General features: G+C 45.1%; 8 protein-coding genes across 8 annotated transcripts; 5 read left to right on the top strand and 3 right to left on the bottom strand.

The window, feature by feature from the left end:
• Positions 1-1,402: 1,402 nt before the first annotated feature.
• On the top strand, positions 1,403-3,057 carry GLAREA_04440 (Cytochrome P450; the record flags this gene model as incomplete). Its single annotated transcript, XM_008086817.1, has 2 exons — positions 1,403-1,620; positions 1,668-3,057. 2 exons carry the CDS (start codon positions 1,403-1,405, stop codon positions 3,055-3,057), a joined length of 1,608 nt encoding a protein of 535 aa, XP_008085008.1.
• A 275-nt stretch (positions 3,058-3,332) lies between these two features.
• Positions 3,333-3,806, bottom strand: GLAREA_04439 (uncharacterized protein; the record flags this gene model as incomplete). Its single annotated transcript, XM_008086816.1, has 1 exon — positions 3,333-3,806. One exon carries the CDS (start codon positions 3,804-3,806, stop codon positions 3,333-3,335), a length of 474 nt encoding a protein of 157 aa, XP_008085007.1.
• Positions 3,807-4,469: 663 nt separating this feature from the next.
• GLAREA_04438 (uncharacterized protein) lies at positions 4,470-4,967 on the top strand (the record flags this gene model as incomplete). The annotated part of the gene is made up of 1 exon (XM_008086815.1): positions 4,470-4,967. The coding sequence occupies one exon, from the start codon at positions 4,470-4,472 to the stop codon at positions 4,965-4,967; it is 498 nt and encodes a 165-aa protein (XP_008085006.1).
• A 27-nt stretch (positions 4,968-4,994) lies between these two features.
• Positions 4,995-5,603, top strand: GLAREA_04437 (uncharacterized protein; the record flags this gene model as incomplete). The annotated part of the gene is made up of 1 exon (XM_008086814.1): positions 4,995-5,603. One exon carries the CDS (start codon positions 4,995-4,997, stop codon positions 5,601-5,603), a length of 609 nt encoding a protein of 202 aa, XP_008085005.1.
• Positions 5,604-6,402: 799 nt separating this feature from the next.
• On the bottom strand, positions 6,403-8,223 carry GLAREA_04436 (Ankyrin repeat-containing protein; the record flags this gene model as incomplete). The annotated part of the gene is made up of 1 exon (XM_008086813.1): positions 6,403-8,223. One exon carries the CDS (start codon positions 8,221-8,223, stop codon positions 6,403-6,405), a length of 1,821 nt encoding a protein of 606 aa, XP_008085004.1.
• Positions 8,224-10,184: 1,961 nt separating this feature from the next.
• GLAREA_04435 (Dimeric alpha+beta barrel) lies at positions 10,185-10,744 on the top strand (the record flags this gene model as incomplete). Its single annotated transcript, XM_008086812.1, has 2 exons — positions 10,185-10,352; positions 10,400-10,744. 2 exons carry the CDS (start codon positions 10,185-10,187, stop codon positions 10,742-10,744), a joined length of 513 nt encoding a protein of 170 aa, XP_008085003.1.
• A 395-nt stretch (positions 10,745-11,139) lies between these two features.
• Positions 11,140-12,141, bottom strand: GLAREA_04434 (uncharacterized protein; the record flags this gene model as incomplete). Its single annotated transcript, XM_008086811.1, has 1 exon — positions 11,140-12,141. One exon carries the CDS (start codon positions 12,139-12,141, stop codon positions 11,140-11,142), a length of 1,002 nt encoding a protein of 333 aa, XP_008085002.1.
• A 2,792-nt stretch (positions 12,142-14,933) lies between these two features.
• GLAREA_04433 (uncharacterized protein) lies at positions 14,934-16,422 on the top strand (the record flags this gene model as incomplete). The annotated part of the gene is made up of 3 exons (XM_008086810.1): positions 14,934-15,353; positions 15,419-15,511; positions 15,580-16,422. The coding sequence occupies 3 exons, from the start codon at positions 14,934-14,936 to the stop codon at positions 16,420-16,422; spliced, it is 1,356 nt and encodes a 451-aa protein (XP_008085001.1).
• Positions 16,423-17,782: the final 1,360 nt, after the last annotated feature.

Below are 17,782 nucleotides of genomic sequence, written 5' to 3'. Positions count from 1 at the left end.
ATGTGTGGAAACAAAGCTAGCCCAAAATGGTCTGTCACGAGTGCGCAAATGACCCCACGTGACGAAGAAGTGGAGCATCCAGAGAAGTTGCTTCCCTCTTGGTCCCAGTGTTCTATCATGAAATGTTGTCAGAAGCCTCTTCGGTTCATGTTGTAATTACCACGACCAAAGAAATTATAGTTGCATCCCTAGCTGTGAGCGTGGTTCATTTTTCGTAGCACCAGCAGCAGATGCCACCATTTGAGGGATCATACATGAAACCTATGAATAAGAACTGAATAGGAAACTATGATGGTCTATTAACTAAATAGAGACCGAAACCTGTGTCAAATACCGGAGCGAAAAGATTCCTTCAGTGAGTTAGTGACAGTTGGTGTAGCATATTGAAAATCATATGGTTGGTGCGCATGTTGAGCATTAGCGAGAATAAGAACTCCACTCCAAAGAAGTGATAGATCTATTCCAAAGCGAGCTGCACTTAATAAAATACGCTTTAAATTATTGAATAGGCATAATGTTTTGCGTTTGTGACCTTGCTCTACAAGCCATACTCTCGCCATAAACGGGCTCATCTGTCAATCTGACCCTAAAAGTACTTGATATAATGCATTTCCGCTTCAATGTAGCATGTAACAACGCAACTAAAGACAGCCTCCTTACGCTTCAAGAACTAAAGAAGAAAAGACAATAGCAAACACACTACTCATAGTTGATCAGTGCCTCTGACAATTAAGTGGACTTTCGCCATAGAAAATTCTCATATCTCTTCCAAACTTGATTCTTAGCTTCAGGTATTTCTTCCACAAGTTTTCAGCCATACCAACTTCTGAAGTCTCTTCTTACTCTCAAGCATGTAATAACAGAAAACCTACATGTCCGTGTTCTTTACGAGTACCGAATTCGTATCAGAGTTAGGTTATTACTAAGCCTAGCATTTATCCAATGATATCGGTGGCCTCGTATATTCACGATTTCGGCCTCCCTCGCGAAGTTTCGACAAGGGGCAAAGTTGGGGTTCAACAAGAGTGTTATGCAGGTGTTCATGGCTAGGGATCTTGCATGATTACCAGCTATGGCTCCGGTGCTCCAAAATGCCATTTTATCAATGTCGTTGGATAAACGAAGTTAAAATTGTCGGAGTTGTCTGAGTTGTCCTGGCTGTTAAGGTGTTGTTGGTTCGGTATTTTCGGTGCGGCGTAGCTTTCAGGGCTGGACATGGTCTGAGCGCAGCGGCGTAGAGACGAAATATATTTACGTATGTCTGTGAGATCCCATCTTACTTCATCTCAAGACTTACTACGTCTGGTCGTACCTTTAGCTTCTTTCATCTGTCAAATTGTGCATCATCTCTCATTTGCGCAGCGTTATGACACCTGAGTTGTGAGCAACCGAACACGACACCATGGCACAATTGGATATCTCGGATGCGCTGAACAAGTACGGCACGCTCTTTACAGAAAACAAAGCAGCATCTATCATCGCTATCGTCGTTCTTCTTGCTATCTCTTATTACTCTCTCCCCGGTTCTACGAAAGAAAAGCACCTACCCGTATGGCTGCCTCTTGAGATTGGCGCCGCTAGTTACCTGATATCTTCCGGTGGACTGGGCCTGTCCATCTAGTAAATACCCTAAAATACTGAACGAGCATTCGCTAACTCCGGTTCAGCTCCTCACTTCGAAAATACGGTGGCTCTTTATTTGGGTTGACCTCTCAGCATCAGGTCATTCACGGCTTACCATCTTTGGATAAGTTCTTATCTCAAGGATCTCACATCCTCGATGGCTTTCCTCGTGACTGGGCGTTGAGTACCAAAGTCTTTGGGGCGCATAGTACTGCCGATGTGAAAGAAACGCTCCATACTGTGCTTCACCGCATGAATGCACTTACGGAACGGCTGTTCGTGAATGAGGCCAACGCCACTGCGGCGGTGGAAGCTTGCGATATTCCTGGCAATGCCGCTTCGCTCGTTACCTTCTCCTCCAAACCAGAAAATCTGGCACGATGGGAGAGATCTGCAAATGTAAAACTGATCGATAGCCAGACCGTCGAAGCGGACATGCTTCATTTGGTGCGCGACTTTGGGGCTTGCATGTCTATTCCTCAACTCTATGGTCGGCATTTCCTGGAGCGCGAGCAAACAGTACTTGATGATCTCTGGATCTTTGATAACGATCTTTTTCCATTAATGATGGTTGGAATTCCGCAGTGGGTTCCATTCAAGATGATTAAAGACGGTGTAGCTGCTCGTTCGAGGCTGCATAAATCATTGGAAGGAGTCTACAGGCGTGCCGACCAATACCTAAAAGGCGAGCCTGTCGACGACGATACTGATATGTCGGACATCAGTAGTGTCATTCGTGGACGAGTGAAATTGTACGACGAGAATGGATTGACAATGGATTATCGTGGCCAGTTGGAATTAGGAAATTTATGGGGTCAAAACGCCAATACCCAGCCTATGGTGTTTTGGTTCTTACTATTTATCTACTCCACACCTGGTCTTGTAGAACAGCTTCGCAAGGAAATATCATCGCACGTCACCGTTACCGACTCAAAAATCACCTCATTCGACTTACAAGGCATTACGCGATGTGCCTTACTCAAAGGATCGGTTTATGAAACATTCAGAATGGTGGATGAGCCGACATCTATTCGGTATGTTCGGAAACCAATCACTTTGTCGGACGGTCAGTATACCCACAATCTGAAAGAAGGCACTTGGATATCCGCCGCGCATGCGATTGCCAACAAGGACGCTGCAAACTACCCGGAGCCTCACAAGTTCGTGCCTGATCGATTTCTGGAGATAGATGAGAATGGAGCCAGGACTGCTCGCTATGGAAAGTTACGACCCTGGGGCGGTGGTGCGGGGATTTGTAAAGGGAGAACGTTTGCGGAGAAGGAGATCATCGCTATTGGTGCGGCGGTCATTAGTCTGTGGGATATATCTCCTGTTGGAAAAGAATGGGTTATTCCTCCTATGCGTCCGGGCACGGGTACTATGCAGCCTGTGAGCGATGTCAGGGTGAGGATAAGTCGGAGGGAAGTCCATTGAACATAATAAGACTGGTGTAGAATTTTTAACTCCAATGGAACAATTTGCAGCTCAAAATACTGTTTTCGTGAGACTCATATAGGCTTGAGCTGATTCCACGCCTAAAATGGTGACATGGCTAAGCATTGCTGACATGGGGCCAAACGACATGGGATGAATCCCTCATAAATTGTCTCAATTACCAAGAAGAAACTGAGATACACAACAACAGAAATGAGGCAGAAGCAAAGTGTCGGATCAAGTGAAGGAAAACAAAACATTCCACCTCACATTTTTCAGGAGTCAACCCTCCCCACACCCCCAACCCCAAGCAGAAACGCACTCCTCACAACAATAACCCCCCCTAAAATCCCATTATTCGTCCACTCCCCCTCATCCCACCCCTTCAAATCCCAAAACCCCCTCTCATCAGCCCTCCAAACCGCATACACAAGTCCAAAATCAATCAACAAAATCCCAAACTGGACGATCCTCCAAATCCTCACGTTCACTCCGTTTGCCGCGTTCTTGAAGCCGTGAAGCAGGAGGACTTGCATGCAAAAGACGAAGAGGGAGTAGGCGCCAAGTGCAGTGAGAAGGTAATCGGTGAATGGGGTGAGAGCGGTGGATGAGAAGCTGGAGATGGCGGTGGGTGTGCCGTTGGAGATGTAGAGTGCGTGGTCGAAGAAGAATATGTAGATTCCTGAGAGGCAGATTAGGGGGTCGATGTAGAGGAAGAAGATGCGGTAGAATTTGGGTATTTGTGACATCTTTGCTGAACTTTTAAGCAGGTTGGGTCGGGTTTGAGGTTCATGTGATGTGAGATTGAGAGTTGACAAGGTTCGGGTAGCGTAATGAATTTGACAGAGTCGCGAAGATGATATGATTATGAGTTTACGTTTATCCGTCTTTCGATCACATAAGCGTACGGAGATTGGGGAATTGTGGCAATCGAATGTAAGTAAGTTCCAATTTAGGCATTCAAATACAAAGAGGCGAACGGGAAAGCGAAGGCGTACATCTGCTCGTGTTCACATAAATTTGTTATTGATGGATGGAGGTAAGAATACAGCTGAAATTCGGGAATTTAGGGATGTTCTGTTCCGTGTAATCCCGGTTGATCCGGTTGGGCACCGAGCTCCGATATTGGCCCCGCATCGTAATTTGGGCCCGATACGTATCGTCTCTTCCTGGCGCAATACTTTTAAAGTCAGTTGACAACCCTAAATCACTAACTCACCTAACCCGTTAAGTAGTTTGTTAGGTTATCATCTGACCAAAGGACTACTGAATTACCTACGCCAAGACTCAGATCGGAATTCTTTATAATAATGGGGTTTCTTGAACATGTATCCATCTTCCCTTCTCTCTCGTCTAACAAAATTATCTTTCAGGCACATCTCAATTGATCTTGATTCACTTTAACCCACAATATGGGGCTCAAACAATTTATTGAACAGTGTATTCTCAATCGCTTGAAAGGGTCTCGTGTCAAAACAAATATGCCCACGTCGGACCCACCTCTTCCTATGGACGACTTGTTACAGCCATCAGGCCACTTACAGCCATTACCACCATTTCTGAAGATTCCAAACGAGCTCTTTTTTCTCATCACAAGTTACCTCCCTGATGAATACGTCATGAGCCTCGGTCTTACATGTCGCACTCTATACTCATCTCTTGAGGAGCATTATTTCCAACCAACGAAGAAGGCAGACATCGAAGTGCTACGCAAATTCCTTCCACTGGTAGACAGAGACTCTTCCACACACCTATACTGCCAAAAATGCGTCAAAATCGACTCAATATCTTGTGATGCATATCCACCATTCCTTGGGCCGCACGATCTCGAATCTCCTCATATTCCAGGCAATGAAAGGCTACAATGCTGGAATGGAGCCCGAGAATGGGATGTTAAAAACGAAATCTGAACGGAATTTTCAGAAACAATATTTCGGATGTCTATGAAGGCGCATAGGCAGGGCCGCGATGCTACAAATTTTCTCAGCCGTCTCTCGTGCGAGAGTAAACTTCTGAACACTCACGGCTATTCTGGACAGCTAAACGCAAAGACGAAGATCCGAGATGGTGTACTTCTCTTCCGTGATCAAGTCGTTCTCTTGCTTCCAGCTTCTAAGCCATATCCTGTTGCAAGGTACATCTCGGGCGGAATCTTTCGAATGTGCTGTCACCACGACTTCAGCGATTACAAGAACTTTTACAAGGCCGGCGTCTCCATTCCCCGTTCGGACAGGGTTGCAACTCATCAGAACAATGAAGGAATAATTAGCTGTAACCATTGTCATACCGAGTTCCGAGTAGACTTCAAGAGTTTTGGAAGTGCTGTCAACGCGATATTCATTACACGATGGTTAGACCTAGGAGACGGTTGCGATCCAAAGGAAGAAAAATTGAAGAACCGCATGGGTACTGGATACAACCGTCGAGAAGTAACATTTCGGCGGGGTTCCATTTGCGCTGCTTTTGAAGGGAGGCCGGAATCTGAGTTTCTTTTTGATGCGCATATCAATACAGACGAATTAGTGAAGAGGTACCGGCCGCGTTAGAGCGTTTCTTCACCTTGGACCTAATCTTTAATTAACGGCATAGCACAAGACTATGCTGTTAGGTGAGGAGGTTTTTTCCATACAAAACAGCACAGACTAATCCCGGCCATATTGGTCAGCCGTATATATCCATGCGAAGGATATGCTGATGCTAAGCGGTCGTTTGAATTCGTCAAATTACTCCAATATCGCATGGATTCCTTAGACTATGCTGAGGGCCCATGACAGAGGCTCAGAGTTCATGTTTCGAAAACAGGAGATACCTACGGTTACAGCGTACAAGTCAAGTGGCATGAGCTTCGATTGCTATTAGCTTGATTAAATTACGATATAGCATACCTGCCACTTTCTACTATAACCAACACTCAAAAGAGTGTGCAGGTATTTAGTGTACTGAAAACAATATATAAAATGTAGAATAATGTGTCCATCTGGCTGAATTAATGTCGTGTTTCGACCGCGACTCGTTTTTTCCACTGATAGCTGCCGCCGGATTAGGCTCTCTTAGCTCTTTCAGAAGGGTTGGCATACACAGGTAGCCAATGTTCACCAGTGGAGTTATTAGTCAGAATATAAATTTTCCTTTCTGCCTCGAATCAATCAGCAACAAAACTACAGAGCCTTCACACGGAGTTTTCACACGATTGCCATCGTATGTTCTCTTTTTTCAGCTTACTGGGTTGTTTTGAAACATTCATGATAGATGATAATACTTGTTCTATTCATCTATACTTTTCGTTATAAAAATAGTATAAAAGAACCCTGACACTACATAATCTCCTTCCTATCCTATACCTCCCTACCAATCAGCAATTCTAGGCTCAGAAGATTCTTCATAGCTCAAGCCCCCCAGCGTTTCCTCTTCCACCTTCTTCCTAAACTCTAGTAACATCTGTCCATTCTCCACCACCTCCCACTTACTCGCTTCCATCTTCGTTATGAACCCTACCCCAGTTGTCACAACATCTTCGTAAAACAGCAGCAAAAGGTTGTCATGATCGAAACTATCCGGGTACTTTCCGGCTGGCGCACGTAATATTAAGATTCGATTATCATCGCGACTCCAATTCTGCAGGGCAACTATGGTCTCCGAAACGCTTTTACCAATGAGCAAATGGAAGTCCCGACCTCGAATCGTGAAACTATCAAGTTCCAAGCCCCCTGTAAATGCTGTTGAAGTCGAGTAACAATCAACAACTCGATGCTGGAACACCATATCTTCGGTGATAGGAATAGTGAGATGTGCGCCATGATTGGTGAGATATCGGAGGATGGTAAGAATTTGTGAACATAGGGTGTTCGGCAGAAGCTCCGCGCCTAGACGTAATTGTTCTGTGCTGAGTTCCTTTTCGCGATCTTGAGGGCGAGTCAACAAGTATAAAAGGGCCATGATGTAGATATTATACCCAGCCTGTGCTGCTATTTGAAAAGGCGTTTCTCCCGCTGCATTTCTGAGTGAGAAGACTTCCGGACGAGGCATGAGATCTTGTAAGAAGGGTAGATAAGCAGCACTATAGTACCGCGCCAGAAAGTGTAATGGCGCATTCCCATCCCGATTTTGAGTATCGAGTTTTGCACCTTGAGAGTATAGTAAAATTGTTGTAGCCTGGCCACATGGTGTTGGATTGCGTACCGAGTAGTGTAATGGTGTGTTTCCTTCGTTGTCGGTAATGTCTATAGCAGCGCCTAAAGTAACGAGTCTGGATACAAACTCTAGATTATCACGGTCGAGGGCAGGAAACAGCGGTGTTTGACCACGGCTATTCAACGCATGGATATCTGCTCCGTGTTCAAGTAATAATTCCCAGACTTCCATAGGGGGATCCCGTTCTGAAAATATCATATGTAGTATGCTCCTTTCTCCGGGCCATGGGGAGTCTTCTTCATGATAAACGCCGTCAACTCTGGCATCGGCGTCGATCAGAGTTTTGTAAATCTGAATTTGTAAGAGTTTTGCTTCCGGGGTATATTTTTCAAGATGGTTGGGGATGTGATACTGGTCACTATTGTCGGAGTAAGGAACTAGTAATAGTAATTCAGAGAGCTTTTTGGTGTCACTGAACTCTGATGCGTCCAGTAAATGTTTCAGAATATCGACTCTCCACTCCACAACCGCAGGTCGCAAAGCCTTTTCAATTGCCGCCATTCTTGTCACACCATCTGCGAATTTACAATTCTTGGGTACGCGCTGCAGGATCTCTTCCACGCAATCCAAACGTCCACATTCAGAAGCTTGATATAATGTTTCGGCACCTATTGACTCTTGCGTATCTAGCACAAGTCTCAAAATTGAGACGTTCCCAAGCATGGCGGCGAGACACGAAGAGTCAAATTTCTCATCTAGATCCCCATAGTCGTTTGGAGCTAAGAGTGTAGGATCGGCGCCGTGCCTGAGGAGCAGTTGCACAGCGGCGAGATCTCCTGATAGCATGGCGGTTTGGAGAGGTGTGTAATTCTCAATGTTACGAGCGTTGATTGCTGCGCTGCGGTCGGATTCTGGGATGGAGGAAATGATTGCCTCGATCTCATTGATTTGACCTGAGGATATAGCGACGTGGAGGGGACTGAAGTATTCTTCTTCATAATCATAATGATACTCAGATGAGTATAAATCTTCCATTCTTTCTTCGTTAACCGAGGGTAACACCTACTCGTCACTCACCTTTATTTTTCTAGTAGACGTTAGGTCACTCAGAAACTAAGAGCAATCCTGAGTACAAGAGCTTACCAATTTCTAATTAAATCTAACTACGATACTTGATATGCACACTTCAGGCGCAAGCGCTTCTCCCCTTATCTCTAACTGATAGAGACGCAGACTGCCATTGAACAATCACAAATATTACAGATGTTACAAATATACTTCCTTGGAAGAGAACAGTCTAAGGCAGTCAATTTAACAGGTTTAAATATCGCGATGATCGAGTTATTGTTCTAACAATCGGAGGTTATTTCTGAGTCACTCGGTGACGTGTAACCGAGATATCGATGCCAGAAAACCAACAGGACCAACAGTTATAATATTTGTGCTTCCACTTTCATCCACACGACTACACGTTTCTATTGTCGTGCTGACTGAAAATGAATCCTGTTTTATTTTCGTCTGTAAATACTTTGACCGCAACCACTCTGTCAATTGGAAGCAGTAGCTATCATGGCTGGCCATCTTCGACCAAATACCATGGCGAATTGTCCATATATAGGCAAGAAAGCATCATCAAACGTGTATCAGTGATTGATTGCCAGAACAAGGACAATCAAAACTCCTTACCTGGTCAAGAGATATACGTTCAACATCCACACATAGTTGTCGCCTGTATTCAGATCATTTACCATAGTTGGTAGAGCTGTTGAAGTGACGGTGGACTCGAGAGCTGCAAGTAGGGTGCTGATACAAAAGGCAGGAATGTCAACCAGAGTCGCTAATTCAGTGCAGTTGATTGCTCAGATGCCTTGGGAGATTCTTTTGGCTCTACCAGTCTGGTATCTTGTTGTTGTACTCGGAATTCATGAGCTTGTCCAGAGATAGATGTTATCTCCGTCTTCAGAGCTGTTGGTACTGCTTCCGGAGCTTGTGGCACGGTCATGTTGAAGTCAACACTTGGTTTTATGATGCAGTATGTCCTGGTAAAGAGAAGCTGTTTCTGAGTTGCTACTACCACTATGTTGCAAAATTGGTAGTACACAACCTCCTACTAAATGGATGATATATCCTGAACAAAAGCTATATTTACTCAATTCTCCTGAGTAAAGATAATTGTTCTGTGTTTGAATAAATTTTCCATAAGATGAATTGTGTCAGGGAAAGAGCGTGGAACCTTGTTGGTCGAACGTCGATATCAATTATACCCGGAAGAACTCCGTACGATGTCCAACACACTGGTCTACCGTAGATAATAAGTTCAAAACAGCTTTCCGATCAACCAAACAACCTCGGTACTTTCTTGTGTCTGACCTGATTTCGCTACGCTAGATAGTAGATACAATAGGAGCGGACTTAATGGCGGTTCTCTGGTATTTCTGCGCCGTTAACATGCTTTTATGTCGGCCGATTATAGCGCGCAGAGTAGTACTACAAAAATCGGCTTTGGGATTGGACCAATTACTGTCGAATACCGTCAAAAATTTATGGTTTCCATTCTTATACGTTATACACTCTGTCGAAATGGTGTTAAAGCTTAATTCCGTCTTAGTCCCGATATTCCAAACCCCGGAATTTGTGTACAGGACAGGCTTACATGAAGAAGTATCGTTTCTTGAACACGGTGTAATCGCTCTCCGGTTCGAACAATGAGTTAGCCAATAATGTTGCGTTCCTTATATTGAAATGCTGGAATCTAAACAATCAACCTCGGCATCTTGTTCAGCGTATCAGTGTTCGTAATTCATTGGTGAAAGCTATGTTAGTTATAATAGTAGATGTCAAATACTTGAACTGTGTATATATATAAAGCCATTGTCGCTCCTGCAATATTAATTCAAGATCCAAGTTCCGCAACTCATCATCTAACACCTGAAAAGAAATCAGAAGTCCAATAACAGCATACAAACTATTGCCCAGCCTTTCACAAGAGAACAATCATGTCTACAAGCACAACAGAAACCACCCCACGTCTCCTCCGCCTCTCCATATCCCTCTACCGAAACCCAAACATCACAAGTGAAGCCGGTCACGACTTCGCCCGCAACAACCACGCCATCAAAGCCGCTCCCATGCACGCAACCCACGGCATAAAGTCCTACGTCCAAGTACTCCTTTCCCCCCCATTTCCCTTCCTCAACTAACACCGACCCAGTCCTTCACACCCCTCCCCTACCGCAAGACCCTCGAAGAAATGAACGCCCGTCGCAACCGCGGCTGGGTGGTCGACGACCACGACATGACGGTCGAATTCTACTTCAGCACCTTCGCCGACCTGGCGAAGATCACGAATGATCCAGAGTTCCAGAAGCTGCAGCAGGAGGAGGAGCCGTATGTGAATCGTACGCATACGGTTGTGTCGCTGGGCTGGGTCGAGCAGTATGTTGTTGATGGGGCGGTGGTTAATATTAGGGATGGGAAGTCGACGTATCCGTCTTTTGAGGAGTTGACGGATCTAGCGAGTGCTGCTGGTACAGCGGCTCCTGCTACGTCTAGCTGATTTGTGGTGTGTTAGATGTAGAGCGTGGCTCTCAGATTTTGATGCCTTTGACGTCGGATGAGGAGAGGTCGACTCTCTCCTTTCTTAGGGTGCGCACTTGGGAGCAAGCCAGGTAGCGTGTTGGCTACGAAATCACGTCAACACCATGCTAGAAAGATAGATGTGCAAGAAAGGGTATTATTCAACTACCGCAAGCCTTTTCCAAATAACAAAGTATTTCCTCCCTCTACACATACAGTCCAAATCCTATCATATCCCCATCTATCCATCAATTCAATTTCCAAGATCAGTCCTACCCAACGCCGTTGCAAAATGCACGCTAAATAGCAAACCCTCAAGTCATAGACATCTTTCCAACCAATTCCGTACATCTATTTTTTGAATACGTGACGATTTTAGATAGCTTGATGAGAATAAGGTTCATAAGCCCCGTTTCCGCGGTTCATGGGTTGCATAGGGACAGCGGCGGTACCTTGGCTGAAAGCACCACCACCGACGCCAGCGTTGAAGTGATGAGGGTCGTCAACACGTTGGTAAGAGCCAGTTGGGATCAACTTCTCTTGGTCACCGTGACGGCTTCTGCGGGAGCTGTGGCCGGAGCTGGTGGAGCAGCAGCAGATGGATGCGAGCCAGAAGATACCGGCACCGATGGAGAAGGCGACGGCAATCCATGTTACGGCGAGCCAAGAGGTGTTGATGTGGCCATTGACGTGATATTCATCCTTGACGGTCTTGACGGAGCCGATTACAATGGCGGATTCGGCTGTAGCCATGGAGGACGCGATCATGAGGGAGGTGGTGGCTACTCCGGAGATGATGTACGTGATGCAACTTGCGACCTTGGAGAAGATGGCTGCGATGCCGAGGAAGAGGGTGAGGAAGGAGGAGATGATGGCGATAACGTAAACGACTTGGGTCCATTTATGGACTTGCTTGAAGGTTTTGAGGGAACCGTTCAGTGGCTCGGGAACCGTAGCATTGTTCGAGTTGGAGACTTGTTGTACGACTTGCTTGATGTGTGTAAGATCGATGGAAGACGACGCCCAGTCGAATTTGCCCTTGGTGCAAGTCTGCTCGTTCTTCTTGGTCGCGTTATACGAGCAGTAATTCCAGAGGTTGACCTTGTAGTAATCCGACAATCCAAGCTCTGAAGCACTGAAGTTGTGTCTGTTTGGCGATAACGCATCGTTAATTTGTCCCAATCCATTCTGCACACCGTCTGTGAGGTCGACTCCGAGGATGTTTGAGGTGGAAATGGAGAGATTTTTGGCTTCGAGCTCGAACATGTAGAGGTTCTTGTTGGCGATGCCTGACAACATGGCGATGAAGATACAGATGATACTGCAGACCATGAGTGCGAATGGCAATGCCACGCACGCGAATCTTCCTGCGCCCATATTTGCGGTTGTTGATCGCGAGACGACGTGTCTTTCGTAAAGAGGTCGGAAGTGAGGTTCGAGAACTCGAATGAGGGTGATCAATCAAGCAGATGAGGCTGAGAGATGTGCGGATTAACGATAGTCGGTGGTCGACGACGACGACGATGTTTTCGTTGATGTGGAGGAAAAGCAATACGAGTAGTCGGAAGGAAGAAAAGATTGGTCTCGATGGCAGAGATTCGTGTTTATGTATGGAGGATGGAGGATGGATTTCCTTCTGGTTGTCGTGCCGTGGCGCAGGGGCTCTGATTCAAGGGTCTGTACGAGAGAAAGCTTGGGGCGCAGTCAGCACTTGCAAAGAAGCGAGATTCGCATGGGTTGGGAGTGGCTATGGTTGTTGACTTCGTGAATTGCACACGCGAATTGGGTTTATTCCATGTTGGAGCGGCCGCATAGTTTTTGAAAAGCGCCGCTTGGTCGCATCGTGAAGTGTTTGTATGTTTGCTTAGCCGGCGAATTGGAGATATACTTCAGAGGGAAGGATTGTTGGTGCTGCACTGACAGCGAGAACATCTGGAACTCAGGAAGCGGTTAACGTTAGGGAGTTTGAGATCCCCCAGATATTTAGACTTTGAGAACTACATGTTTATTTCTTGAACAATTCAATAACAACTCTAAATGATCATCTCAAACATGATATTCAGTTCACGAGCTGCCCTCCTCGCTACCCCTTTTCATCAATCGCAGACAAACTCACCCAGACGAACCAATCACCACCTCCTCCCTATGAATCCGCCTGCCAAGTTTCAACCCGATGGCTCGCCGATTCCGACAACCACGCCTCACTCGAAGAGGTTAGACATGTGTACTTTGGTACCTGATGTATTTTTAAATCAGATCCGAAAAGGTAAAAGCCTCATTATTCATACCCGTACACGTAATCAACTATTCACTTGCTGCTGCAAACTCGTCAGCTCTCTCAAGATCAACATGCTCCACGGCTTCGTCGCGCTGTGAAAGCATATCTCGAGATGACATGAATTGTGGTTCGTGGGGATGGGGAGATTTGGGGTCGTACTAAAGTTCAAAGCTGCAACAGGAGGATCTGCATCGTCTGCTGTTTCACCACGAAGCTATTCCTAAAGTAGTCAGTAGCTGAAAAGTGCCAAGTTGTTGGAGTCTGATCAGGTGATCGTGATTGACTTCATCCACCAATATCTTCATTGGGTCGACCAAGCTACGGTCAATGATTTTCATAAGTGAGTTGGACGACGAGTTGGAAAAATGCGCTGGCTGTTGTTGGGCTGACAGGTGGGTTCGTCCAGATAGACCCGACTCGTGCGGGTTTCACAGGTGAGATTTTGATGTTGGTTCGTTGTTTGTGCCGTACGTGATAATAGCCTATCTCGGCCTTGAAATATCGAGATGGCTCGAGATGGTAATTGTTAGGTTATAGGCGAGGTTAGTTGATCTTTAATGATTTCTGTCACTGTTCGTGCTTTTGAATAGGAATGATTGTTCATTATTCTCTTATTTTTCTGTTGGTTTTGTTGGTCGCTCTTGTCATACCTCAATGACCCTTTCGAGTTTCAACACGTCACACAAGTGGTAGAGGCTGTCCCATTATACAACATTTGTCCAGCATCGAGGCTGAGGATGTTGGTTTGGCCTTCATGCAATGGCATTCACTCCATTCGTAAGCGTTTGAATTATGCGCAGTTTGATGCAGCGATTTGGCGCTAGGATTTTACCTGGTTTCAAATGCGCTATCAACCACCTTCAGTGTTTGTATCACTTCTTATCTTGGTCTCTTGTATCAAGGCAAAAGCTTGAAATCTACATAATATCTCAACAAGATTTGAAGAACTAAAGAGCCATTTCATCTCACTTCCGTCTCTTTTGGGATATTCATGCCAGATTATTTCATACTTGACTACCAGCCCACAAAGGCAAAGGTCCAATATGTTCTGCCTTGTATTGCAAACTAATATTACCTCGTTAGGCCCTTTGTCAAAGTTGCTTGAGATTGGAAGACATTTTTTTCAGTACACCGGTGCGGTGTGAGACTGACAGGACACCCTCCAAGTACGATAATGCAAGAAAAGTGCTTTTAAACACTCCATCCTTATTGGAATTATTTAGCAATCACAATGGAGACTGCAATTTTTCTTTACTCAAAAGAGTCAAGCAAATATAGCTTTCTTTATTCTACTGTAAGGAGATGTCCCGACAGACTTGCAACACACTGGTGGTGGTTACCGCAAATCCAAAATGAGTCCCGTGATAACTCTCTCAAATGATACATATATAGTTACAGTATCGTCAGTCGCTCAATAACTCAATAATTTCCTATTCCAAGGGTTCAAACACTTCTAAATTTGCACTTTCACTGTTCACTATGTCACGCATGTGATCAAAACGTGACCCAGTATAATGGTCGCCACTGCTTCTTAGAAGGCAGTAACGACCTGAGAGTTGAAATGTGGTTTCGTTCAAAGATGCGCCTGTCGCTTAAACTGCCACTTAGCTTGTGATGCGGAAACCTTTCCTGCTTTGCTCGTCGTGGACACGCTTCATCCTTATCCTTGTATCATAGAAAACACTCTTTTACAATCACTGAGCTCCGATCGCTATATCATTAATATCTTCACTCTCTATGAACTCACTTCTTGGATCATTCAAGCTAGCCACCTTTTATCTAGTTCGAAAATCGATCCCATGTAGGAAAACACAAAAGTCCAAAATTAGGAGCCTTGAAACTGACGTCTTGCAGATCCCATTCATTCTTACATCCAAGGTAATCCTCGAAGATGGGACAAAGTTTTTCCAAGCAATCTCGAGTTCAAGGCGATCAAGAAAGCAAACAAAAGAGTTTGGATGCTGGGTGGGCGGCCTCTGTTTTGGCAAGCGAAAGATATCAGACGGGAAAAGATGGACGTCAAGATCAGAGCATCGAAAGAACAATGTGCGAAGCAAGCTCAATAAATAACAGTAATGCGAAACTTGAATCTGATGATACAGATTGGGATGACATCGGGGTTTCTCACCGCGCAGTCACGTTTGCTATGCCAGATATGAAGGAGAGATTGAATGATTCAGTACGGGAATTTTTACATGGCAAGAATCCATCAACGGCCAGCCCAAGGGATGAGTCAGAAAGAACGGATATCTCTATTGCAACTCAAAGGGCAGCCGGCCCTGGAAATCTTGGGGAAAAACTTAGAAAGATTGTACGCATCCTTTTCATGTTTTGCTTGACAATTTTCTCAAGATCACTGAATAATTTGAACAACAGGAGGAGTCATCCGCGTTCAAAGATTTGGAGGACAACTCAAAAAATGCTTGGCAATCATTACATCGAGTCCCGATTACAAGTGAAGTATTATCCGTAAGCAAACTCATCAATTTTAAACCACTGTCTTATGGCATTCTTAACTCACCTCTTGATTCATCTAGAACTCTCAACATCCATCGAAATACCCTCCATTACCCGAGCCTTTATTTCCTGAATTTGATGTCACTCAACTGAGCACCACCTCTCCGAATAATGAAAGAAAGGAATGTCAGAAAAAAAGTGTTTCATTTGGACAGATGAGATCAGTAACTGAGGAAGAACTTAAGACGAAAAAGGATAGCAAAAATGATCCCCCGAAGCCCACCTCAGTTCAAGACACCAAGAACTCTGTGGAGGTCCCATCAAACTCCAAAGCCGCAAGTTCTATCACACCGAAGCATGAAAAGATGTTGGCGAAGAAGAAAGGCAAGAACCGCAGCAAAGTTCCTCCAATGCCTACCCCAAGTCAAGATACCAAGAACGCTACAGAGGCCGTATCAAGTAGCAAAGCCGCAAGTTCTATTACACCGAAGCATGAAAAGACGTCGGCGAAGGAGAATGGCAAGAACAGCAATAAAGATCCTCCAAAGCCTACTTCAAGTCAAGATACTAAGAACGCTACAGAGGCCGTATCAAGCAGCAAAGCCGCAAGATCTAGCATACCGGAGCATGAACAGACGCTGGCGGAGATGGAACAATATCTTGACGACGATAATAGTATCTTTTATAACGCTATGGTAATTATGAACGGGACGATCAAAGCTCAGCAGAAAAAACTGGAAGAACAAGAGCAGGCTCTGGAGAATCTGAGGACACAAATGAACTGTGGAGGTCTAAAGATGTTAAAAGGTCTCATGTACGTGCATGAGGGACTTAGGGAACTTGAGAAGCTGGAGGAATTTGTATTCAAGTGTGAATGTGGAAAGGAGTGTGGAAAATTGAAAGGGTGGGGAGGGCCTGAATAGCGTTTGTGTTTTAACGATTGTTTGTTCTAGAAGCGTTTGATGACAGTTGGCTAGCGATTAATTGAAATTTGGTTATATTGTTACGCCAGAGGAAAGGCATTTCTTGCAGGGTGTCGTGAATGCCCTCTCTAGGGTGAGTTCTTCGGATGAGTCTAAAAGTCCATCTTTTCTTTGGAGTGGCAACTGATAGAACAGTTTACTGGGATGTCATGGAATAATAGAGAGATCCGATGAGGTGAATATCACTCATTCTGAAGTTTCAGTTATTTACAATGCGCTCCAGTCGTTAATAAGAGCAACAGCTATCCAAAACGATGACTGCCTAATTGAGGTGAAGTCGGGTCCGGTCTATTGTTTTGTTTTATCCTGGTACAGTACGCCAAGATTAGTAGATGAGTTTGGTATGGAAATGACGAATTTCAATCTGGAAAATTCTGGAATTGGCGGACGTGGAGAACACGTGGGTAGGACGTCTTCGTGTGCGTTCGCTCGGATTTTGGGGTTGATGAGGTGAGCTTTTTGGGGGATTTGGATTTCGTCTGTGTGGTTGTCAACAGCCTCATCGCTATTTCGTCCAAGACAATTTGCCTTTCATTTGACTCTTGAGAGACGTGGCTCACGTCTTGAAGTCATAATTCACGATACCCTTACCGTATCATAGTTCAAAATCTCAAGAACCATATGCGCTAATAGATGAATTAGCCTGAAGTTGCACGACGTGGACTCTCCCCCGCAAATTTTGACTGCCGAAATCCGGGGTAAGTTACACATGCGAGGTAGATGGATTCAACCGTAGGACAGTGAATTGTGATTTGTTTTGGGGGTCGCTCTTGAGACTTGGGCAATTGACTTTGGAGGGCTGCTGGAAGGGACGAGCTGGGATGAGTAGGATGGAGTTCCCTGACGAACTTTGTGAAATGGCGAGAATTTGCAGATGGTTTCGATGGACTTTAATACTGCATTTGCGCAGTGGCCTAGTGAGGCAGTACAAGCCATTTAGATAAAAATTCCAAAAAGCCGCAACGTGGTAGGCTCTTCTCACTAAGCGAGTAAGACTCCGTCCCTCGCAAGGTCAGTAGACCGATCGCTTTGGAGAAGTCATCGTATTATTTCCACTTTCCCATTATCCAACCCGCTCATCTTCTAATTTCCAATACCCAAGCTGAACTGATCAAACTGAACAAACGATCGCACAAACTTCCTCCAGCATAAGTGTCGCCTCTTATAGCTGTGGCTGCAGTCCCACATTGGCTAAGAAACTTGGTTCCTGAGCCCCACGACTCCATGACAGGTCTTGGGTCTTGCGCCAACACATATCCATAGTGTTATGGGAAAATCTTCTTCTTCCATATAAAGAATC

This window comes from Glarea lozoyensis (assembly GCF_000409485.1).
Source record: "Glarea lozoyensis ATCC 20868 chromosome Unknown GLAREA5, whole genome shotgun sequence".
In the NCBI taxonomy this organism is placed as follows: Eukaryota; Fungi; Ascomycota; class Leotiomycetes; order Helotiales; family Helotiaceae; genus Glarea; species Glarea lozoyensis.
Note: the sequence above shows the minus strand (reverse complement) of the source record. Positions and strands in the feature narration are given on the sequence as shown.